We start from the raw sequence: 17,467 nt of genomic DNA, 5'->3' as shown, positions 1-17,467 counted from the left end.
AGCTGAAATTTGGTACCAATATGTATATCAATCAGGCCAACAAAGTGCAAAAATAAAAAATGGAAAAAAATGTTTTATTAGGGTACCCCCCCTACATGTAAAGTGGGGGCTGATATTTTTTTTCATTCCAACCTCAACGTGTGATATATTGTTGGATAGGTATTTAAAAATGAATAAGGGTTTACTAAGATCGTTTTTTGATAATATTAATATTTTCGGAAATAATCGCTCCTAAAGGAAAAAAAAGTGCGTCCCCCCCCCTCTAACTTTTGAACCATATGTTTAAAAAATATGAAAAAAATCACAAAAGTAGAACTTTATAAAGACTTTCTAGGAAAATTGTTTTGAACTTGATAGGTTCAGTAGTTTTTGAGAAAACTACGGAAAACTACGGAACCCTACACTGAGCGTGGCCCGACACGCTCTTGGCCGGTTTTTTAAAAGTAGTGACGATATTCCAATGGTGTCATTATCATTTTTTTTTTCACCTTATAGCTAAGTTTTATGTTATGCGTGTGGCTAACAGCTAACGCTTTGACGTTATTGCTTAGACGACAAAGACGGCTCGATGTGAGTTGTTCGTCGACGAACAGTCTATATAACATATTTGTCTTTGATATTACGAACTCTAAATCCGGATTAGTGACGCAACTTTTGAATTGAATGAGACACATCTAGTTCAATTGGGACAAGCGATTTGATTGCTGCTTATGGTGGTCCCGTTTATCGACATGAGTGCATCCGTTACTTTCTGCTTGGCTAGCGCAAGTTATTTTATTTAGCTGTAATAAACATTTATCTATTGTATGTATATTTACAAGAAGCGACAAGTACATATGTCCGTTGCATTCTATAGTCGAGCTCATAAATATGTGTAAATTTTTTCACCTTATTGAAAAGAGTTAAGGTAAAAATATTTTCACATATTTATGAACTCGACTGTACGTAATCTTATGAATCTTAGGAATCACATTGCAATCGCAGTTTTGCATAATTCAGAAGCAGTAGGATCAAACACTCCGAATCGGAATTGAACAATGAAAATTGCTATTTAATGCAAAGTATATTTTCCTCTTTTTAACCGACTTCAAAAAAGGAGGAGGTTCTCAATTCGACTGAATGTTTTTTTTATTTTTTTATTTTTTTGTATGTATGTTCCTCGATATCTCCGAGAATTGTGGACCGATTTTCAAAATTTTTTTTTGATCGAACGGGTATAACCCCGAGATGGTCCCATTGGCACCAAGTCAAGGTCTGATGATGGGATCCTGGAGAAATCGAGGGAACTCTTCAAATGTTATAGGCACATGTAATGTTTTTAGTGTATTTTTCAAAGGTAAACCAGTATTTACGCCTGATGGTAATAATTTTATGTGGCTGAGCTGATGATGGAAGGTCAACTCCTCAATGGTTAGGAGTTAAAGGATAATTCTTTCACTACTGTACATGTATTCGGACTGATACGTATAATATCAATAGGAACCACTAAAAATCAACAAATAAATAAACTTTTTAACAAAAAATAAAACCGCCTTCAAAAATAAGCGCGTTACAAAACACGGAGAAACTAAAAAGCAAAAAATAATAAACCTTTGAATTCAGATTTCTTATCGTATTGCAATAATCTAAACATCCAAATTATAAACAAATCAATTATTTTTGGAGTCGGTGCCAGCCTGCGTATGGTTGGGTGGGGCAAACAGGCAATAGCAAGGCGACGAACAGGTCTGGTACCGACTGCAAAAATAATTGATTTGTTTATAATTTGGATGTTTAGATTATTGCAATACGATAAGAAATCTGAATTCAAAGGTTTATTATTTTTTGCTTTTTAGTTTCTCCGTGTTTTGTAACGCGCTTATTTTTGAAGGCGGTTTTATTTTTTTCCGCTTTTGATCAAATGTGAGACGACAATGAGAGAGATGAATTGCACAGGTGGAATACCACCCTTAGTGGCAGAAAAGTAAAGCTACTTTACAAACAGAAATTATTCACACACCGAGCTGGTAATCCGCTTACATATGCTGTAGCGCGGTGCAGTGCACTCATGTCTCTCCAGGCTTGCATTCTTAATGTACGAGTATGTTTTAAATGTAACTTATATATTCTATCATATTATTTTTCTCCTGATGCACTAAAGTAACTTAAAACTAACAACTTGGTATTAAAAAAGAAAGTCTTTTTTCTAATAGCAGACACTTAAAGCTCTAACATATGGATAAAGAGATTCTTTTACTCTACATTTAAAGAGCAGAGTTTGTATCGCAAGCACCAAGCCTTTGGTACAGCAGGTCAAGCACATGATTGGAGTGAGGTTATTTCGCCGTGACATACTATTCGTCATGTCACGGCGAAATAATTATTAAAAAAAAAAGTGTGATCTATGTCGCGGCGAGATATTGTCGCGCCAATCATGTGCTATCCCTGCTGCTCGTTTATTTTACGTGCATGTCATCCTTCTTTTATTCTATGAAGAGTTGAGCTTGTATCGCGAGCACCAAGCCTTTGGAACAGCTATCGGTATCACAGCGAAGCGCACACCCACTCCACATACTTGACAAGGCTCGTTTTGTAGCGATTATCTTGTTACATGCGTTTACACGATGGTTCGTTGTTCCCCATAGAGCACTTCACGTTACATTCTAGCGTTTCTTTCATTTAACTCGATTCCTTTTCTCTTTTTAAAAGTGTTGTTTGCCATGTTTCAATGACATAAATAAACAATGAGATAAAAATTTGACGTTTTCACCTATAATGTTCATTTGATTATTTTTATATGATTGTTTATTTATAGCCATATTATAGTACTGATTATTCGTCTACATGATGCCTATGCTTCTACTCGTATAAATATATATTAAGAATTGTCTACATAATTTTTTTATTTTTTTTATTTATTATAAATGGGCTTACTCTTGACCACAGACTAGCCAAAGGCAAAGACGTGGCCTACGATGGAGTGAGCTCGCCCAGAAGATGATTCTCGCTAGATTTTGATGGGTAACGACATCGTTTTCATCGATTCCTTCCAGTAATTGTCAAAATAATAACAATTTACGACGTCAGAGTCTGAATACATCAGTTCGTAAATTGCTATTTATATTATCTATTTCTTAGTTAATGCAATAATATATCCCGTCTATAAATAGGTAAAGTTAGCCAACGAGTGATAAATATAGCTAGCGTTATAAAGGTACGGTTCCAATTATACAACCACGTGTGATGCTCCGCTGAGCCTGGCTATAATAATAACTCGCAGGCGCTTTGTATTATTATTGGTTTCATTATTTAACTTGCCTTTCTATATTTATCGTAGTCGTTGCTTGCTAGAATCATTGTGAGCATTTGTTTTGGGTTGGATTTACCGTTTACGCTTTTGTCACCATGTGAAAATATGTATACCAATCAGCTGTTGACATCTATCTCATTAATCTCATTATACAATAGTATGAGATGACAGATGGGATTGAGACTCAAAACTGATGACATTGGTAATGAAAACGAGCGAAGATTATATGACAAGAGTGAGTAAAGTTATTGTTCGCGCCGTAACGACTCGTGGAGCACGGCTGCATGCGCCCGCGGGCTCGATACTATCACATCCTCGCCTACATTCTTCTAGCTTACCAATCACCACTTTACCGTTTACCCAAGAGTCCCAATACCAGTGGAAGTGCACACGTAGTTTACCAATGGCGGTCTGCAATCTTGAGGCCATGTTACACTGTTGCTCTTTACGAGCGGCGCTCGCGCAGGGAATGTGAAAATATCACAACACCGCTGCTGCTGTGACGTTTATGGACCATTACCCGCTTACGGACGACCATCCAGATTACTCGCCACTACAACTCAGCTATCTAGGAAACTGTCTTCATGACGTCATACAACCCTTGTAGGTAAACACTAGCTCGGAAATACCATCACCAATATCAACTATCTATACTAATATTATAAATGGGAAAGTGTGTGTGTCTGTTTGTTTGTCCGTCTTTCACGGCAAAACGGAGCGACGAATTGACGTGATTTTTTAAATGGAGATAGTTGAAGGGATGGAGAGTGACATAGGCTACTTTTTGTCTCTTTCTAACGTGAGCGAAGCCGCGGGCAAAGCTAGTAATAAATAAATAAACAATTGCTGGTGTGTAACTGGATTTCACAAAGCGGTAACCCAAACAAATACTTTCTAATATTCAATTACACTGTATTGTATGGATCTGAATGCTGGGCGACAAAGGTGGAGGATGAAAGGAGAGTGCACGTAGCGGAAATGAGAATGTTGAGATGGATGTGTGGAGTGACCAGAATGGATCCGATCAGGAGTGAGTATATTACGGGAAGTTTGAAAGTTGCGCCTATAACGGAAAAGATGACGAGTGGCAGGTTGACGTGGTACGGCCATGTAATGAGGAGGGATGAATGTCATATAGGCAAAAGAATGTTGGAGATGAAGGTTGATGGATGGAGAGGGAGGGGTAAACCCAAACAACGCTGGATGGATTGTGTGAAAGAGGATATGAGGAAGAAAGATGTGAGTGTTGAGATGACGAAAGATAGAGGAGAATGGAAGAGGAAGACGTGTTGTACCGACCCCACATAACGTGGGATAAGGGTAGGAGGAAGAAGATTCAATTACACTCAACACGCTTTGTTAGTTACTATTGTAATTGTTCATATTATATTTCCTGTCCTACAATCCTCAATAGTATTTATTCGATCGTATATACCTCTACATTTACTGTAAATGCATGCAGGATAAATCATGTACCAACGGAAGGTTAATACATACACGATTCCCAATTAATCGGACTTCACAGTAGCCTCGGGTTGTGCAGTCTGCCCGAGAACAAAGACCCGTTCCGCGTGGCAACAAGTGACATTTAAGCGATCGATCGAGGTCGTGATCCTCGTATTCGAAGCTGTCGCTGATTGAAAGTTGCGATGTACAGCTCGGTTTGGGCATCATTTATTTGAGTCGCGGCACAGCGTAGGGGCAATGGCAGTGACATATCTTCGGTCGTTTAAGGATTTTCCCGACACATTCGGTTATCCTAAACACGTCCTTATTAATCCAGGTTGATTCGTAGCTGCGCTTTTGTAGCTTTTGCACCTGCCTTTTTTTAAGATTAAAAATGTAAAATTGTAAATACAGTCAATAATCTTTTCAGCTTCAAGTCAGCTTCATAATATTGTATCAGTTGACATTCTTATTGAGTTAGGTACAACCAACCAGGTTAAAGATTTCTCCTCGAGGCTTTTCTAATGGTGACATATCAAAATGCCAACCGCAGCGCAAGGAGAAAGTTGCAAATTACCCTGCTTATTTACCTAACCTTTAACGTTAGGAATGGTACAATGCTCTATAATCTATATCTAAAAGGAAAGTACTTCGTTAATAAGCCACAGGGGCGCCATTGAACTTTAAATATACTATCAGTGGGACGGAAAGTTAGACCGCTAGAGAGAAGCGTCACCAAGAATTTATTTTTGAAGAAGAAGGCTTCTCTTTGTATTTTGTCTACAATAACTAAAGGAGTTTTATTAAATTATTACTTAAGCAAGGGAAGAAACGATAAATGTGTTGTAAAATTGTGTTGATGCCAAGTTTATGACGATAATTATGAGGAAAAAATACACATTACCGGCAGTCATAAATTTCATAATATAACCATTAGACACGGACACTTGGACAGGAACATAATAGAAAAAAACCCGCAAGGAAACCATAAGTATAATTTTTACACAAAATGAGTCGCAGAGGTCGAATCTAAACTAAACTCATAATTGTTTTTTCTTGTCAGGGGGCCGATTTTTGAGTCTCATGGCGTTCGAATTCAGAAAATTGTCACTGAAAATTATTATTTTGGCAATTCACCGTTTTCAACCGGTATTTTAGTGACAGTGAGACTCAAAAATCGGCCCTCAGGTCGAAACTTCGGAGGGCCATCTGTACTGAAAAACGTTGTACGATGTATCGCACGTCGTTGTACGTGCGAAGAGGAAATTCGTAACTCGTTTCGAACTTCCTTTTTTACGCACTTGTATCGGGAATTTGCCACGGCTCATGGGAGCCTGGGGTCCTGAGTAAAAAAAGTCATAATAGAGACACTTTAATTTACATTGAAGTGTAGTTTATTAATACAATCTAACTAGGATATTGTAAGTCGAGTAGTAAATGTGTCGGTTTCTAAACGCGACTTTCCCACCGCCCGCCGGTGAAAGTGCGCGCGGAGGGCCGCACGTAACATTCCGATAGGGAACATAACGCTTTCAAATTGTTATTAATCGTTATACGTTTTACGATTACTCGGATTTGTCTCGCGAGTGTTCTGAAACATAGCACCATTTAAGGTAAGGTCCAAACTGTCATAGACATCTGTGTAGCGAAGAAAGTGTTGTGTGAGTTCCTTGGAATAGCCGGCACCTATGTACCTCACCGAAGAGGAGACGAAACTGGGAAGAAGAGCCTGGAGGACATAATGAAGATCCTCAAAGACTTCAACGACCGGATTCCGGAGTTTGTGGCGACGGATATCTCCAACATTTCGTCGTACAATCCGGACAACGTCGACGTCAGATGCTTGTTTAAGGAAATCGTGGCCCTAAGAACAAGTTTAGCCGAAATGAATACGAAGTTTGAAGCTAGCCTAATTACTATTTCTGAGTTACGTGAAGAAATAAATGTTTGCGAATTGCCCCAACTCAGACAGCGGCTTCAAATTTCAAGTCTGATAATCGACCTGCTGACAAGTCGGTTTGTTTGCCTGTTGCCGGCGCAGTAAAATGTGTCGCACGCGCCGATCCGCCGCCCGCGCGCCCCCCGCACGTCCGGCCGCCACATGTCCCAACGAACTCGCGTCAGCGTGCATATGCTGACGTTGTCGGTGAGTCCGTCGCAACGAACCGGGTAAATGCACCTGTAAAGGTATCACGGGCTCCTATTGTGGAAAAGTCTGCCCCGCACCAATGTGGATGAGGAGGGATTCACATTGGTGCAAAAGAAGAGCAAGGCGCGCAGGGCGCCTCGTAAGACTATGTGTGGCAATGCGGAACCAGTGAATTCAGGTCTACGGATTGCTACGCCGAGTAGGGCGCTCTACGTGTCGCGCTTGCACTACTCCGCCGGGGCTGATGAGGTGGTGGAGTACGTTCGCCAGAAGACTGGCTACACGCTGAGAGTGTTCCAGCTACAGTCGCGCCACTACGTGCACTTCAGTTCGTTTGTGTTGCGAGTGCCGCGGCCGCTGCAGGACACCATCGCGAGTGCAGACTTCTGGCCGAAGGGCGTGCTGTTTCGGTGGTTCCGGGGCAACCTGCCGAACCCTACGCCGTGTCAGACGACGCAACGGAGCCACGCTGTTACGTCGTCGCCTAAATAGAATATTGTTTTTTTTTTTGTCTGATTTTTACTGTTTTATGTGCTATACCTATTGTTTTTATTTTTTAGTTTCACAGTGCTTTGGTTTTACTGTTATGCTGTATAAATAAATAAATAAATAAATAATAAAATCACTTTTTATTGAGAATATTGCGATACCCGTTTTTAGGGTTCCGTACCAAAAAGGTACAAAAGGAACCCTTATGGCGCCGTTCTGCCCATCTGTATGTCTGTCCGTCTGTCACATTACTAAATATCTCGAGAACTACTTATGATATCAATTTGAAATTTGGAATAGTTTTTAATGTAATTTGACAGACAACAAAGAGGGTGTTATGAGGTATTTACTATAAACATTCACCATCGATTCATAAAAAAGGTTCCATTATGATTAATGAATATTATCGAAACAGAAACATCGCCAATGAGCGTGTAAACTAATTGAAGTCCATTAAATTAGCTTATTTTATAATTACTTATATTTTATTTGTATAATTTGGTATGTTAATGGTGGAAACATGCACATAACCATATTAAACTATAATAGCGCTTTAAATTTTAGTAAAAGTAATAGTACATCTGCCGCACGCATAAATAATAGTTTCGGCTAGTGAAGAGGGGTTAGTTAGTACCCACATACACTATCAGTGAGTCAACACGTGCATATGGCACGGCACAGTGTATGTATTCACCGGCGCTCGCGACACGCTCTGCCGCTCCGATGGCGATGGCGATACCGAGATAGCCAACCGAGCTCGCTTTGTCTACAATCTACAAGCTTTGTTTATTGACCATTGTGAGCCCTGAGATCAGCTCCCGATGTGGAATGGAGTCGTATACCATCCTCGAAGGGACAATAGCTACAACGCAGCTAACGCTCCGTACATCCTTAGTGCCTTTTTCTTTTAAACGGCAGTAAAATGCACAATCAGTTGTAGGTGTTGTCCGACGCTCTGAACTCGCTTATTCACTTTGACAGTACAATATTATGCTGTTAGCACGCATTGTGTTTTCAATGTTTTCATTCGCCCTCTTTGCTTACTATTCTTACCAGTATATGGTTTATGGGGCGATTGAACTCGTATGTGGGTTTGCTATTGTATATCAATCATGCTATTGACACTTTGACGGCTGACTAGCCAACTCGTTAGAATTTACTATGCATATGCTATCTCAGTAGTTCGATTAGTTAGCATTGTTGACGGTGAAGTGTTAATAAATCCCTATTAACAAATAAGCATCGTGACAACATTTTTTAACCTGTTTGATTTCCGTTTGAAAATAAGTTATTAATAGTTAAATAATTTATTTACACTGTTACGCAAAAAATATCCATTAAATATCCCCATTTCATGGTTCTTTTTACGCATAACGCATCAACAACTCGAAGTTAAACCGCGGAATGACGCGGAAGGTTATCCCAAATAATCCAAATCTAACCACACGTATGGGGATTTCACATCCCCTCATCTTCCTCCCTTAACCAGGTCAAGGCCGTCGATATTCAATAGCTCAAATAGCAGTACAAGTTACAACCCTCACCCCTGTATGATGATACTATTACCGGTTTCGAGTGGGGTAAACATAAACACGACCGGCGCTTTAGCCAAAACAACACCTATTTATTTTATTGGATTGGTTACTGTTGACCAATTGATCGGTCAGGTCACACGCGACTAAATTTGGAGAAGTCGGATAAGTGATATATTTGCTGATAAATGGAAACAGTGATACCTGTAGGTAATCGTTAACAAGCTTAAAAACAATTATTAGGACTAATGTTCTTTTGACCTTTATTGAACAGCAAAGACATTTATGATTTCAGGCATTAAGCAAATATTAACCAGAATAACTTCTCTATTGTGAGCTTAGATTACAAGATGGCTCGGCGCGGACGACACTATCTTATTCATTTGTCGTCAGTGTCGTCACTCATCGCGGACCTTGCGCGCGTGCTCGCACGACCCGAATACGGTGACCTCTTCTGGGGACGTCACGGCCACTACGTACCGAACTATATCCTAATCAATTTGTTGATTTTCCTTACATAATGAAAGGAAATGAGATGCTTTGTTGTGTGTATAAATAGACTTTAAAAAGTGTTTTTATTTCAGTTATTTCATCAAATAAGATTAATCATATTAGCGAAATAATTACCATCTACTTATATACTACTTATATAGTAATTTGTAATATCAAACAAGGTTACCGTCTTGTAAATACTTAAATTAAAAGCGATGATTCCATTGTGCGGTTAAATTGCGAGATGGCGGGGCGGACGGCGCTAATTTCATTCATTAGTCGTCAATCGCGGACCTTGCGAGGTTTCTGGCCCGACCCAAATACGGCGATATCAGGGAGACGACACGGCATTGATTATTCAACGATATTATCTTATAATTAATTTTAATAGGCAATAGAGGAAATGTTAGTTTTATTGCCTGATTATCAGTAGTTTCCTATTATAAATTTTTAGCAGTAAGGATTTATCGATATCAATCTACCCCGAAACGGCAGAAAATTGGCTGGCGCGGAAAATCGACCGGCAACGCACTTCCAACCTTTCTGGTGTTTCAGGTGTCCATGGGTCGCGGTGATCTCTTACAATTTGGCGACCTGGCTGATTTGCCTCCTAACTCATGAAAAATTACTATTGCTTACGTATGCTAGTTTTGGTTAACTCAAATGCTCTATAAGAACCTCTGTGGAATAGCCAATTTATTCTTGATTTAGAAATTGATTCCACTAATAAAAGGCCTTAAAATGTAGGCCATATAATTTTAATTTCGTAGGGACATATCACATGAAATGACGTGGCCCTTACAAAATAGTCAAATTAACAAGGATGATGGGATGACGCGGTGCGGACGGCGCTAATCTCATTTGTCGTCACTCAACGGGACCTTGCGGGACTGGTACCGACCCGAATACGGCGGCCTCGGGCAGGGACCTCACGGCCACACAGACGTTATAACATTTATTAGCCTATTTCTATATGGTTCGGTTAAATATTTGTAAGAAATATGAAATGGTCTGTCCGCAAAAACTCATCGATTTGATCGTTTTGCTTTAATGTGGAAAGTCTCAGACACTGAACAGATTCTGAAATGTGGTGTGGTGTGTGGTAATACCTTTTTTTCATCACGCATCAGGACCACGACTCCAAAGGACCCAAATTCACCCAGTTTATTACGACTCTAGGTATATGTGGCTATTTCCATGCTTAAGGCCTGATTTAGACGGCGTGCGAACTCGCATGCGATTTTAGTTACATTGTGGGCTGTTGAGGTTACATACACAGATGTCATATATACCATAGATCAAGCAAACGTATCTACTTAGCGTGTCAAATGAACTCAGTGAAATCCACTGAGTTGTCCGTCTTTACTCGCAGCTTGCAGCTTTCGGGCGTCAATTTTTGTAAGTTGAAGTCAACCAAAACATAAAAAATGCCTCGTTACGTGATATTCAATTGCAACAACACAAAAATTATGAACAATCAAGAGCCTGAGACATATTTAAAATTACAGGCAAGAATCAACTTCAGTACAAAATTTGACACGCTCGGCCCCTATACAAATATATGAATTTGTTTCTTCTATCTAAATTAAGTTCTGTGGTTACATACAATTTTGCACAGCTATCAATTACCGCAATGTAATAAAACTCGTATGCGAGTTCTTGTACCGTCTAAATGGGCCCTAAGGCTGGTTGCCGTCACCGTAGTAACATGCTAATTTAAATTTAGTTCGTCGGTATATGATGTTTTATAGTTGTCTAATGGTTAGGTTACGTCAATAGCCGATTGTGACATGCCTTTTTTGACCTTACCATCATCATTTAGTAGACAGACGTCAATTGGCAGCAATCATCTATTGTGTAGGTAGATAGTATTTATTAAATATTGACTTTTAGATAGTTATGACAATAAAGATCAGAATTCAGAAGTGACAAACTCAGCAATCCCACTTCTGATATTTTACTGACATAGTAATTAAGACTCCAAAATAGATTCTCCGCGATATTTATGAATACATACAGACATTACAGACTTATATTGTCCGGGATATAGACCGTGATTACCGTTTTGAGTTTTCCGTGATCATGGTGCATGCAACTGCGTCGAAATATCGGGAGCTCGACAAAAACCAAAAAGGTAATCACGATCTATATCCCGGTCAATATAAGTCTAATGAAAATAACCGTGAATCATTCAAAATTCTAATACATACAGATCGTCACAGTAACTATAGTTCCGTTCTTATGAGTTATGAACATAATTATGACCAATGTCAACTAACAGCTCACCGTTCGGGTTGCCAACTTACAAAATCTTCAATCTTCTCTTCAATCTTTGGGTAAAATTATGATATCTTTAACACTACCTTTCAAAAATTATAATAATAATTTGTGAAATTATGAGTTTTTTAACACTTATGACGGAAAGAAGTAACAGTCTAATAAACAAGACGTCAAAAGTATTAGGTTCTTGTATGACCGGTATTATATACCTGCCTGCTCACATTTTCTCCTTTACGCAATTGACATGCTCAAATTACGTACAAATCGAATATTCTAGGACACCTGAATGTAATTAGCAGCGACACTGCCAGATAAACTTTAGAGCGATGCACTCGGGCTGAGGGGGGAGAGACAGGTTGTTCAGATTCAGATACAGGCAAGTTTGGCAGCCGTAAATCTGCCCATCAATTTCGCAAACTCTCATCTCTCCTCCTCATTAGATCTCTCCCCCATTGATAACAAGGTTGCTTTTCTGATTACGCGGTGATTTAAGATGCGAGGTTTAGAAGGTAAACAATGGAAATTTTCCCGTTAATTAGTGGCTCGCTCCCGACGATACGCCGACAAATTACCGGGTGACAGTCAGCCGCCGCACACAAATAAAACGACCGCACTGTTAGCCTGTACGGACCGCGTTGCTCTTAGGTAGCATATCCATTTGGAACAACTTTGCCAAATGTGTTATTTATTACCAGGTGTATCTATTGTTTATACGCTCCATCAACAAACAATGTAAATTACTATTTTAAACAACAGGAAACCGATCTTCATTGCTGTTGCGTTAAATTAACCACTGCCGATTTAATAATGAACACTCATTGGATTGGATTACTTTTTTATTTTTTCAAGAGATTGTGTTTTGGTTGAAGTGAAGTGGCTCCAAAGTTGCCCGTCGTTTAATTTTATTTCGGCTTAATCAAGTTACATTAAATTAGGCCCCAAAAAGCCCGCGCTTAGCTTTCGACCCTAAGAATAACGGAATCTAATTGGGCATAGCTATCTCAAAACGGAAGCTCTAATAAAATAATAATGCAACCGTAATAAGTCCAAAATGAAGTTCTCATAATGTACCTACTCGTTAGCCTTGTGTACGGCAGTCGTTTTTTACTGCGAACACTTGTTTATCCTCCGCTCAAGGTCGTAGCTCAGTCTACAGACGGTAGACGATGTCATATGGAATCACTTGTGCACATGATGCATGCGGAGTATTAATTAGACCTCGGTCATTAGTTGACACGTGACACGTCGGGTATAGCCGTTGTATCCATCTCGTGGATTGGTTTCATATTGAAATGAATGGCTTTGTATTGTGTAGGCTTATCGGTATGCCCAGGCATTCCCATTTAGCCGGGTTCGCCATTAGCCCCACTGCCCCCGCTTTGACAAGGCATTGTTATGGATGTCCGTGCCAATTGGGCTTGCCGCAGGCTGTGTTCGATCCGGATTTGGATGTGTTACATGTATTTTACTTCAAAGGATTTAACTGTAACAATATTCATTGTTGAGGAAACATGATGATAACACCCTTTTGCGCGCTAAATCTTTATTTGTTTATGCAGTATGTATTTTCTTTGAGGCGTGATTTCTTAAGTGAAACTGGAAGTTTGAAATATAACAATGACATTTTATTTAAGTATTAGTATTTTAAAAAAGTAGATGAATTTGCAATAGTAAATAGAAAAAGTTCTGAACAACATTTGTTATAAATGAGACAGACAGTGATTGAAATCTATGACAGCATGATCTAAGTAAGACATGTTTTGTAAAGACGATTTATTGAGTAACGTCGGTCGAACGCGATGAACCCTGACATGCCGCCTTAACTGTTCATCGGGAATGTTAAACACACGCTTGCCACTTTTGAAGTGTCGTCGTAAATCACCCACCGGCCCCGGCCGCGTCAACTCCGCAGTTACTTAAGACCCGTAAGCGGCAATTTCCTCGTTTTGTACAAATCTTTACATGCAGCTGTGTCAGCGGGCGAGCAGGGAGCAATTTGCGTGTGCAGCCGTGCACAGTGGGCGTCCGCCTATAATGAATTGCGGACGTGTTCACAGATCGTGCACAACAGCTTCACAATACCCATCCTCAACTCCTATCTCAACAACCCTTTGGTTACGAACATCAGCTCTACCTTCCTGTGTACAAGGCTGCGTCTCCCATACCGAATTGAGCGAGATTGGAGTACGTGAAAGTAACATCTAACGGTACAGTAATGCCTGCAAACCAGGCTGAGCTTGTTGCATAGTTGCATTATGCACTGCGCTTAATCGCTCCCAGCCCACTCATAAATTAATAGTTGACACGCAATGCCCTATGCATTAGTGTGACTGCAGCACCTAAACACAATGGCTTAGTTGAAGATGCTACTGGCTGATTTGTTCGCAATGCGTTTTCATGATTTATTACTATTACGTCATTTGGCGAATTGTATATTTCTAAAGTGGCTTTGTCAGTCATTTAGGATTTGTGTTCGAAAGTGGATTTATTAGGTTTATAATTTTCGACCCTAATAAGACTTAGACATAACAATAGTTGGAGTTGTTGCGTGACATTTAAATCTTAATCAATTGTATTGTACAAATGTACACATCATCTTTGATACAATCATGCATGAAAATGTGGAGACGAGAAATGAATTTTAATAGTCCACAGAGTCCACTCCATATCAACTTATTCTCGATCATGAATAAGCAATTAAAACCAATCGGCCGGAAATATCGAACACTAAATTGCCTGCAAAACGCCAATCCACATGACGAAAACTTTCAATACCCGGTGATTGCAGTAAATATGCGCGGCGCGTTAACATGAAACCAGGAAACGACTCGATGACGGGCGTTGCTCATAACGCGATACTGACTAGCTGAATGCCAGTCTATCCGATAAAAGCGACGTAACTTGCAAGCCTGTACCGCGCACATATGCCCTTTTTAAAGTTGGAATAATACATTGGCTGCAGCGATTAGCTACGCTCTGGAATATGCACATGGTGTGTTTCGATTGTGCAAGTTAATCTGCATCCACACGGATGTTTTAAAAGGGGAAATGATTATGGGTTTGTGAGAGGTACTATCACTCACTTACTCGTACTTAGACAAGCCCACTGTGTTCAACTTCGATCATTATTTCAATATTCGGATTCGTCGTCCAGTATTTTGAACACGATAGTTCAATGAGCATGTTTAAAAAACCTGTCAATTGACTCGTGTCGTTCGTCGTTCATTTATCTTTGTATTTCTAGTCACTGATAGCGTATTTCCGGTTATATAAACGAGAATATACAACGTTGCCAAGCAACCATGGAAAATTCTCATTAATCATTCCCCGAGAGAATTTCCAATCGGGGTTGACGAGCGAGCTGAATGTGTTGGCTTTTCAATTTTCATATTACAGCTCTCTAATCTCTTAATCTATGGTTTCCTTTCCTAGTTCAACAAAGATAGGTATCTACTAAAAATTTGGTAACGACTCATGTTTTTTTTCTTAAAAGGCTTTATTGTGACTCTAAACCATTGAATTAAGACTATTGTTATAGGAATGGTTCTATGTAAAGATTTCCAGTCTATTTCATTTGTAGTCAATTATGGTCCACCTAAATGTAATTAATAGTTCTGTAAAAGGATGAAAAGGTCTCTGGGCTGAAAGTTCGATAGTCATCGGTAAATTTTTATCAAAGTGAAACGTTTAACTTACGATTTGTCCGCAGGTTGTAAGCAAGCCATATCAAGCGGCGTCGGGCGCGGAGCTGACCAAGCTGTGCAACCACAAGCGGAAACTGCTGGCAACGCTGCAGGCAAGAGCACAGTCGCCCTCCACGCCGCCGCCTATTGTGGACCAGAAGAAAGGTAAACCATTTTGCCTTGAGCCCATAAGGCCCTCTTGCACCAACCAATAACTCATACAGGGTTAGTCGGCTGTCATTTGTCAAATTCCATACAAAATGGTGGGTTAACATTCCATTTTCGTTGGTGCAAGTGGACCTAATGGACACTTTTAGCTGCTGGATAAAGGCCTCTTACCCCAACTCCCGATTTTCCTAGTTTTGTCAGTTGTGGACCAAGGCGTCTGAATCGTTTCTCCATCTCTGTCGGGGTCTGCCCCGTTCACGCTTCACTGTCATCATCCACTTGATCACTTTGTTACCCGGCTCAGCCCCATTGAAGCCTAGTGGTACTTTAATGCGGTATGTTATTTTAATTTTAAAAACCCAGAGTAATTACTTGGTAATGCTTGTAATTTTTACAAAACCATTTATAAGGGTCTGTTATAGATGTATTAATATGAAACGCTCCTACTTGTCCATTTCATTTTTTACTTTTGCAAAAGGTCAACCTGACAGTAATATCTAATGATATATAGATAAGTTACGTGACATTACTTTACAACCCATAAATTTATGCGATCATTATGTTTACCCTCACCCTGTCTGTCCGTTAATACCGTTGGTTCAACTTTAATCTATCGCTGTAATTAATTTTACTTAAGTCTCATTGATACCTTCAAGTCGAACTAATCGCTCAGAGGGAGCTTCGCCGAGTAAACAAATTACTTTGCGAAACTCAATCTGCGATTTGACGGGCAAACAAGGAGAAATGAGAGAACAATAAACAAATTATTATTCATGTCATAAGGAAGGAGCGTGGGATGAGAAGAAAATTGTTGTCGAAATAACAGAGGGTGAATTGTGTTTCCTATAAGTATGTAGGCATTGGCAGAGTGGGTTTGTTTCGAGTGGTCTATCTTCAAACAAATGATACATACGTGGGCCGTTAGAAAAGTAACGTGTATGCTACTTACTAGCTCTTGAGCCCCGCCAGACTGGATTACTATAGATAGCCTACTATTGGAGTTGGAAATAGAAGGAATACAATAATGTGGTGTCTAAAATTCGCCTCTGACAAAATAATCTCGTAAGCTCGAGAAGCGAGACGAACATGAGCTAGAAAGTGATAATAAGATGTTTAGAATTTTAGATGTCCTGGCCCAGCCAGTGCCTGGTCTGCCCGCAGCATCAAACTATGGTTCAAGACGATGGTCCTATATTCTAGACCAGTTGTTCCTTAACTGAGGTTAATTAAATAAAAATACTTACCCTCGTTTGAATTATTATTATTTATTTATCGTATGGCATTATATTTACATGCATGTCACTGCATTATACAATTAAAAATTAAACCTAGAAGTCTTAAAATAGTCTACGGCTTTCCCATTTAAGGTTTTGAGCTCTTCGACGTTGCCATTGAATTTGGTGTTAGGGCATTCCAGCACCATATGGCGGATTGTTTGCTTTGGTATGCCACATTCGCATGCTGCTGACTCGCACCATCCCCATTTATTCCTACGCCAGTTTGAATTAATCTTAAATTACACATTTATTCTTGGTTATTGGGACGATAAAACACTTTAAATTCTCGCGATTTGTACACATTTTTAAAGTTATTCGTCGAACTCGATGTCGGGTCGAACCACAGAATATATAAAAGTACAGGCAAAAATAACATTATTATTTATTGCATTGTTATTTTATCGCGTTTGACCCATGAGTGACTTAAAAATTGGGAGGATGAACTTACTGACTAGGTTTCCTAATTAGTAATAGGTTAGAAACCACTGTCGTAGCCAATGAGATAGTTTACTGGCTCTGTTCCTTTACTATGGCATCGGTATTCATACTATTCATGCCCGACCAACTCGCGTATTCTTAGCCTTATTTCATTTCCGCCATCCGACTTTGTCGCTTTTATTCCTTGCATCGGAAAATAAATAGTGTAGGACTGTAGGATAGAG

The 17,467-nt window shown here is 39.6% G+C and overlaps 1 protein-coding gene across 1 annotated transcript in view; it reads left to right on the top strand.

Moving 5' to 3' along the window:
* The window catches only part of LOC125242636, a 75,256-nt gene that overhangs the window by 44,595 nt on the left and 13,194 nt on the right, over positions 1-17,467 (top strand). Inside the window, exon 3 of the mRNA XM_048151464.1 lies at positions 15,387-15,525. Within this exon, the coding sequence (XP_048007421.1) occupies positions 15,387-15,525 (139 nt within the window). The remainder of the gene's footprint in view (positions 1-15,386; positions 15,526-17,467) is intronic.

The sequence above is a fragment of the Leguminivora glycinivorella genome, chromosome 3 (assembly GCF_023078275.1).
Source record: "Leguminivora glycinivorella isolate SPB_JAAS2020 chromosome 3, LegGlyc_1.1, whole genome shotgun sequence".
Classification (NCBI taxonomy): Eukaryota; Metazoa; Arthropoda; class Insecta; order Lepidoptera; family Tortricidae; genus Leguminivora; species Leguminivora glycinivorella.
The sequence above is the reverse complement of the archived record's forward strand: the minus strand, read 5'-3'. Positions and strand labels throughout refer to the sequence as shown.